Below are 8,685 nucleotides of genomic sequence, written 5' to 3' on the forward strand. Positions count from 1 at the left end.
CGTTGATAAAAGGAAACAGACGGAGAAAGGAAGGAAGGTGGGGGGGGGGGGGGAGGGGCGGGGATAAAGGGCAGTACACTGGTAATTTCGTAGACGAGGAACCACAGGCAGCCCAGACTCGGAGAATAGAAAATTATAAGGATTTGTATGAGAAACCCGATAACAAACTCAAAACGATATTTTACATGCAAATCAACAAAAAAGCCGTACTTTATTGCCCTGGTGACTTTCTCGCCTTGATTGAACGCGATTTAAGCGACTGGGACTTTTTTCCCAGTCAGCAGTGGAGTAAAGCAGGGCTGTGTCCTTGCTCCAACCCTGTTCTTGATTTTCTTCTCGATGCTGCTCCAGTATGCCTTTGTAGACTGTACAGAAGGTGTCTACGTCCGGACGAGGTCAGACGGCAAACTCTTCAACATCTCCAGACTCCGTGCCAAAACCAAAGCTTACGTGGTGCTCAAACGAGAGCTGCTGTTTGCAGACGACGCTGCTTTAACATCCCACAGCGAGGAGGGCCTCCAACATCTGGTAGACAAGCTGTCCCACGCCTGCAAGGACTTTGGGCTAACGATCAGCCTCAGGAAGACCAACATCCTGGCGCAAAGTGCTGAGTTCCCCCAGTCATCACCATCGACAACAGGAAGCTGGAGGTTGTGGACACCTTCACCTACTTGGGCTCCAACGTGTCAAGCTCGACTTCGCTCGATGCTGAGATGAGCTGCAGCAGCTGCTGTCATGGCCAAACTCAACAAGCGAGTGTGGGGAAATGACCTGTTGAGCAAAAGGACCAAGATGTGCGTCTGCCAAGCTTGTGTCCTGTCGACTTTCTTTTATGGCAGCGATCGAATCGTGGACGATCTATGCCAGACAAGAGCGGCGACTCAGTCAACGCATTCCATCTCCGCTGCCTTCTCGAGTTCGGCGCCTGCTGCACATCAGGTGGCAGGACAGAGCGGGTGATGTAGCAGCTTCTCCAAAGATAACTCTCCATTGGTTTGCAACCCTGACCCCAAACAATAGCTAAAGCAATAGAAAGAATGACATCATAGTTTCCTGCAAAGGTTGCGAACCAATGGCGAGTAATCTTTGGATCAGCTGCTACACTACTGGGGACAGAGTCACCAACACAGAGGTCCTGGCTCACTGAGCATGCCATCACTGCCCATTCAGCGACGGCTTCGACGGCTCGGCCATGCACATCGCATGGAGCCTGACTGCCTGCCAAGAGAAATCCTTTATGGAGAACTTCGGGAGGGCGTCCGTCGCGTGGGTCGACCGCTGCTGCGCTACAAGGACTTGCGATTTGCACTTATCTACACCAGTGCATGGGAGGACATCGCCAATCACCGAGATACATGGCGGCAAAGTGTCAAAGTGGGGGTTTCAAAGGCGGAAGCGAACTCTAGAGTACAGACTACATGCAAGAGAGCGGCGAGGAAAGAACGTGCAGCCTCTGCGCGTGTTTCCACAAGGCACGTCTGCGCCACCTGCAACAGAGACTGCCACTCCAGGATCGGGCTACACAACCGTACAAGATCCTGCCCAAATCCCCAGCGCTAACCATCGCCTGTCCGAGACGAGGATGCCACCACTACTTGTCTAGGCTGCCTGTGGGGAAACTTGTTTGGGTTTTAGTAAAGTCGACGTTTCAAGTTTTAGAAAGTTTTGAAATCATAGTTTCAATTCATGAAAATTGGTTTGAAGTTTCACGATGCTCACACAGAGGGTATGACTTGATATTAGAGTTGTTTCATCCATTTTTGTCCAACGAAATAAACTTCATTTACGATACAATCAGAAACCCATAAGGGTTGAAACGTCTAACGCGCGTTCACAGCTTCCGAATATTCAGTGCGAACTGATTGGTTGAATGTTTTCAGTGCTAAGTACTATATTTGGAAATCCCTCGCTCTTGTTGTTCCAAATATGGTACTTAGCAAACTGAATATTCAGAAGCTTGTTTCCCACCACACAAGGGGCCGTTACACGTTTCAACCCTTATGGGTTTCTGATACAATACAATACAATGCTACTTTAATAATTGATCACTCCCCATAGGGGTTCAGGGCCAATGAAACACAATCAACCAAACGACAGAACAGAGCAACAACTGTTAAGAATCCCAACTGGCCGGAGGCAAACCAGTTGGTTATTTACAAGTGCGGACGAGAAGTTGAACCAGGGACTACCAGGAACAAATTAAACGAGTGGTCAGAACGAGTCTTGAACCCAGGGACTCCAGATCTCAAGGAAAGCGTCCTACCCACTGGGCTGTACTGCCTCCTTACGATCAGCAAATAGATTTTATTGAAGAAACATTATTCCAAAGAAGACGTTTTCCAGCTTTATTTATAAGGCAGGGATCCATCAAAGAATCACAAACGAAGAAATGATCTCAGTTTTAACAATCATTTCCACGAAACTCAACAAAATGAGTATATAACAGTCAAGACACGAACCTAAACGAGAGATGTTAAATTGTACCTGCTAAAGCTACAGAACTTTTAAATTCTAAAATATTAACATTATACTGATAAATTTCTAATAATTCGAACAGACAAGTTATAGAGAGCAAGACATAATGAACCGTACCAATTCCTTAGGAAAGCAGGCAGCAAAAACATACTTAAGATCAACAATATAGCGTTTTTGTTTGCGAAATTCGATTTATACTTAATTAGCTTTAACTTCAGGCCAAAGCAAAAAAATATTCTGCTATTCCCACTCATTACTATACTGATGTTACCACTTCCGCGCATCAAAATGACCTTGTTTATCTCCAAAAGGACAAACGAAAAGTGTGAAAAGCGCCTCGTGAGGATTACGTTTCATTAAGTGGAACGGACAAAACATTTAGCTACTTCGACAAACTTGTGGTTTTTATGTGCTTGGGTCGCTTGTAACATGATTCTGGCTCGACAACTTCCATTTCTGAACAGATTTCCTTTCACCTTGTGTTAAAAAAAGGAAATAAACAGAATAAAAACAAAACAACTTTACGTCGTCAGCCTTTTAGTAAGACGTCCAAGGTCAATTTGAGCCACCGAGACAAGAGAAAATTGTTGTTTAAGTCATTCCGATTGATAAAGTCTTGACAGCCGCCATCTTGGAATAAAAATTGGTGGTTTCGAATCAGTCAAGCAACTGAGAACTTAAAATATCATATAACTTCTTTTAACAAGGAAACAAAAAATAAAATAAAGACTTGATCATTTACATCCATGTAGGTTTGAACTACATAAGCGTGTATGATTTCTTGGCGTTTTGTACAACGGCAGATCAAAATATCAACTTCTATCTACAATAAACACTTAATTTTTTTCGTTTCATGCATCAACGCAAATAATTTTATCTCAACTATTTCGAATATAAATTTATAATTTTGATGCTTACTGTCACAATAGTATTGCCACTTGACAAACCTCAACGAATCAATGCTTACAGTTACAGCACAAGAATTGTACACACATTAAGAACGATAATTTAAGATTAAATTTTTTGCCTCTTTTTCAAGACGAAGCCACGTGCAAGAGTTTTTGTCATGTAATAAGTTCTACCTCTAATATCAAAAATCAACTCTGTTAAGTCGAAGTAGTTTAGGAAATGGTCTAATGATGATAACACGAAGACAGCAGATAAAAGGAGTTGCTCCGTCCCATGCCTTTTCGTCGAGGCATAACCGATAATCCAAGATGGCGAGAACAGTTAAAACAGACGCACCTCGTAAAAGATTATCCCCAGCTAATAAAGGTGACTGAGGAGGAGACGTCTAAAATGATTTCGGAGAAGTTGACCGCCAGGGTATTTTTAATCGCAGAAACAAAGAGCGATTAAGGTATTAACCATGGCCGATTGAAAAATGATTCACATTGGCGTGAAGGAAGCAATCTTTTGAAACCTGTCTTCGTGTTTAAATATCAATTTCCTTTATAATTTTCTTCTCGATATTGAAATGAACAACGTAAGTATTAGCAGAAGATGCAGCATAGGAGGCAACCCTATTCGTCTATCTCAATTCTACCCATGCTGTTACAAAATTGTGAAAAACGTACGCCTATATCGTTAACAGAAACAAAAAATAGAAGATGGAAAATGTTAGAAAGAAACAAACAAAATGGACCCTGCTTCAAATGGAGAACGAAGATTCACACAGAGCTAAAATTACACTAAACGGGAAATACATAACGGTCTTTCGTACTCGGTCGTCGTTTGAGCTGAGAAAACAGAACGGAAACATATTTCCTCTCGAGTTACAGATAATTGCTCTAATTTTATAACTTCACTTAAAGTGCCCCTGTGACCAAAAAATCAATTAATATTTTTCTTTGGATTTCAAAACTATGTTCACAAAACACTAAGTGACCCACGTTTTAAGCCTTGATTTCAAAAAGACACCTCTTTATTTTAACTAGAATTTTCCTATTTAATGGTCCGCCATTACTAACATTATGTTCTTGAGACTTGAGAGAGCTGGATCGAGGAGAAAATGACGTCAAAGGCTCACTAGTTTAAGAATGCAATACGTGTGTACCCTGCAAAATTAATATGCAGCACGGGGGTTTTGGGCTTTCAGACTTTTAAACTCACGCTTTGCATATATAATAAGCTGCGTTCACACGCTGAAATTTTAAGCTAGTGAGCCTCTGACGTCACTTTTCCCTGGATCCAACCGTCTGAGGTCCAATCGGTCAGTTTTGAACGTGAGTAATGGCGGACCGTGAAATGCAAAACTTACACTCAAAGTAAGCGGCCTTTGGATAAAAATCAAAGCTCAAAATTTTGCCGGTCAGGTGTTAAGCAAACACACTTTCAAAATCTGAAGGAAAAGAGGAACTGGTTTTTTTGATCACAGGGGCACTTTAAATATTGTAGCCACGATATTGAGATCCATGCGAGAGTTCTGGCTAATTCCAAAGATCTCGAGCATTTTAGAAGAGTTTCCTGTACACAATAAACACTTTTGCCAGACAAAGGGTGGAACATCGCCCTATTTACTCCTAAAACATCACCTATACTCTAAACTCTCTATCAAACCATAAATTAGTTCAATTTTAGATTTAAAATAAAAGGCTAGTTGTTTAGACCAAAAATCGCATAAACGAAACTACGATTAATTTAGCGAAAGAGAACCTGAAAAAAAATACAATAAATAATTTATATTTATATTCTTAGCTTTTGCAAGCTTAATTACTTTCATACACCCATTGCAACCAAAATATATTCCACAAATAAATTTACACAATCCGCTACAATAAAGAAAATTGAAAAATCTTTCGAAGTATAAAAATTAATCATCATGTTCCTTACAAATACTACACATCGAAGACTCACAGTTATATATGTCCACACTTGAATTATTTTACAATCGCCACCTGAAAGTGTGTTCGTAAGTGGTAAATTCCGATTTTCAAACGAACTTAAAATACATTTCATATGTTGGAATTTTTTTAAATTTCCGATCTTAATTTTTTTTTCTCCGTTACGGTATTTCTTCTTCAAAAACTAAATATTGTTTTCATTTTTTTAAACAAATGCAGGCAGCTAGGCAACTGTAGCTCGTTGGAAAACGAATTTAAAGCCTTCTAATAATAAAACGAAATTTCTCTAACTTTCAATTTTGGCAAATAAATTAGATTTCGTAATTTAGCTTCGAAAACCAGGGTACGTTGCCATGGTAACCTTTTGTCCAATTAGACCACGAAAAATCGATTTTCCTCGAGACATTGATTTTGCAATCCTCAATCAATGTTTTAAGCCTTTTTTTCCCAGTCAAGGCCACAAGGGAAAATCCATCCTGTTCTTCGTCACTGAGGACTGAACAGAGCTTACTTTGTGACGTCCAAGCGAATTCACTCTTTCAGTTCGCCTGCTTTTTTCACACCCGCCCGTTTCTCGAAAGACCTGAAAGCTTTTCAGGCCTGAAAAACCATCTGTGAAATTGCCAACCGCTTGTTTTGGAGAGCCGATCTTTTAGCATGTTTTTAAGGTAACAAAAAGAAATATGACTGTGAAGTTTGACGACTTAAAAATCCTCTCCGTTGTCGAGATGCAAAGCGAATTGTCACACCCGAACTGAAATTTTCGGGTCTTTCGAGAAACGTGCCCCAGGGAACCCCCAGGGTTTTCGCTGTTAAGGGACGTCTTTCTCCAAAGCAATCCATTGTCACGAACATCAAATGCAATAACCTCTATGAAACGCGAGCCGGGTCAAATATGACGAGATATTCACCACAGCGTCGGGTAATATCAGACGATATCCGCCTGATTTGAAATGATGTAGCGTCTTTCATCATCGTCATAATCATCTTCCACGTTTTTGTGGTCCTCGTAGTTAACATTACCAAAATCTCTGTTCACGTTTCCTTTGAAAAAGTCAAATTTTTTGTTGCGAACGTTATCCACCATAACGACTTTGTCGTCGGCTGGTTCAGTCGTATAAACAATTCTGTAAGAAAAGATGGAAAAAAACGTATGATTATCACTGAAAATTCCTAAGCAACAATTAATCAACAATATGGACGATTACAAAACTTATTATTGTCATCATTATTATAGTTAGTACCATTATAATTATTACTAATTGTTACAATTATATTATTAAAATTAAAATTATTATTATTATTATTATTATTGGTGCCATTACAATTAAAATAATTACTAATAATTATAATTGTTATTATTATAGCTTTACACACTGACTGGTCGAACTGCAGTATTGCCTCTCAAAAGATAGAGTCGACAAAGGATCATTTGAGTTCACTCTCCACCTGGGAACCTTTCGTAATAGTGGAGTACTCGTCTTTGTCTCGCACGCCTATCCACTCACCCAACTCTATTATTATACTAGTTATAGCTGTCGCTAAAGTGCCAACGAGCCAAGCTTGCGTGATCTGGCGGCTGCAAACATCACGCGGCGTACTCGTGCGGCACTCTCATTGGTTATCGCTACGGTCAACATTTCATCGCTTTGGTCTACATTACAGCTTTTGGTCTACATTACAATTAAATTTGAAGCGCTTCTGAGATTTCGTCCGCCTAAAAATCTTCTCGCGGCTCTATAAGCTGCCGCCTCGCCAGGCCTTCTGTCTTCAGAAGGCCTGACTCGTTGGCAATTATAGTTCACCACTAAATTTTCTCCGATTCTTATTGGTTTAAATTGATCAGGTGACGCGATAGTGTTCGTCCGCGGAGAGACACTATCAGCCCATAGTGCCCGTCCGAGGAAAATACCTGGATGGATAGTAGTCGTCCGCTGAAAATACCTCTGTAAACAAGCGGCCTTATGGAAAATAAACAATCGAAATTGTATTAAGAGGGTTTTTGTTTGTTTTCTTTTTCAAATTTTACATTGGCTGACACGGCTTTCGTCTAATAAAGTTGAAAATAATTCAACATGATTTTTGAGCTGGCGCGCGGAAGAAAATTTAGTAGTGAACAATAAAGACAATAGAGTGTTTATGTCTCGGAACTATCGGTCTGATAGTTGCCCCTTGGAAATTTGATGTTCTTAAAACTAGCATATTTGCCCTCGAAGCGTCATCAAATTTCCGCGGGGAAACTATCAGCCGATAGGTCCTCGACAGAAACACTATTGTTTAAATAGTCCAGTATAACTTATGCATTTTGCGATAAAATACGAAAATTTAGTCGCAATTTCGCAAATTCTAGTCGCAAAATCGCCGCGCTGCATTGTGTTGTCAGCGGTTTAGCAAAAAAATATGAGCCCGCAATACTTGTGTGTAAAGAAACTGCTGAAAATGGCGAATGATCGAAGGAATGGAGCTGTGCACGTAACATCGCAGCTAAATTACTATACAATTACGCTACCTTCAGAGAAAATTCACAGCGAGAAACAAAATAATTTTGTCATTTATTTAGATATTTATTTATTTTAGCAAAAGTAGCAGCAAAGTGGCAACTGCTAACCCTTTTGTTTCGAAAGAACGAAGGTGACAACAAGTCGCAAATTTGCGACTTCTGCAGATATTTTAGTCGCAAAGGGAAAAATTTAGTCGCAAATGCGACCGTATTGGTCGCAATTTCGAGCCCTAGTAGTACCACCATTACATTAAAAAAATACAACGGAATTGGTTGATGTAATTTGAAAAACTTTTAAACATGATAATTATCATTGTTCATGTTTCCCAACTTGGCACATCACAGGGCCTACAACCGTCTTTGCATTCCACAGTCTTGCTAACTCACGACTAAGGTCTTGATATTTCTTTATCTTTTTTTCTATCATCATCATCATTATTATTATTATTATTATTATTATTATTATTATTATTATTATTATTATTATTATTATTATTCAAAAAACACTTACTGAAGTCTTGGTGAGCGTTTCTTCTTCGCAATAACAAGAATGACACAACCCGTGGCGAGTATCAGCACCAAAACACCAAACACGAGCCCAAAGATAAGTCCATAATTGGGTTCACTCTTTTCTTGAAAAAGAATTTGTTTGTCTACGTTGTTAACTGAAGTATGGTTGACAAAAGGAGGCGTGGATGTTTTGGTTGAAGACTTCGTCGAAGGTGGCGAGACTGATAATGGAAAGAAAACAAGAAGATTACTTTGGTGAAAAAGCGCTTTTTAGTTTTCATCCCTATGCAGAGATCGCTTTGCGATGCAGTACTCCCTTATCAGTGATTGCTTGTAAAATCTCGCGCCATTTTCGTT

At 39.9% G+C, this 8,685-nt stretch overlaps 1 protein-coding gene across 2 annotated transcripts in view; it reads right to left on the reverse strand.

Moving 5' to 3' along the window:
- Positions 1-2,286: 2,286 nt before the first annotated feature.
- The window catches only part of LOC138023617 (very low-density lipoprotein receptor-like), a 28,878-nt gene continuing 22,479 nt past the window's right edge, over positions 2,287-8,685 (reverse strand). For both annotated transcript variants that reach the window (XM_068870640.1, XM_068870641.1), the window contains 2 exons: positions 8,330-8,549; positions 2,287-6,445 (listed from right to left, as the gene is read on the reverse strand). In XM_068870640.1, coding sequence (XP_068726741.1) covers positions 6,247-6,445; positions 8,330-8,549 — 419 coding nt within the window. In that variant the 3' untranslated portion in view covers positions 2,287-6,246. The remainder of the gene's footprint in view (positions 6,446-8,329; positions 8,550-8,685) is intronic.

This window comes from Montipora capricornis, chromosome 11 (genome assembly GCF_036669925.1).
Source record: "Montipora capricornis isolate CH-2021 chromosome 11, ASM3666992v2, whole genome shotgun sequence".
Lineage (NCBI taxonomy): Eukaryota > Metazoa > Cnidaria > Anthozoa > Scleractinia > Acroporidae > Montipora > Montipora capricornis.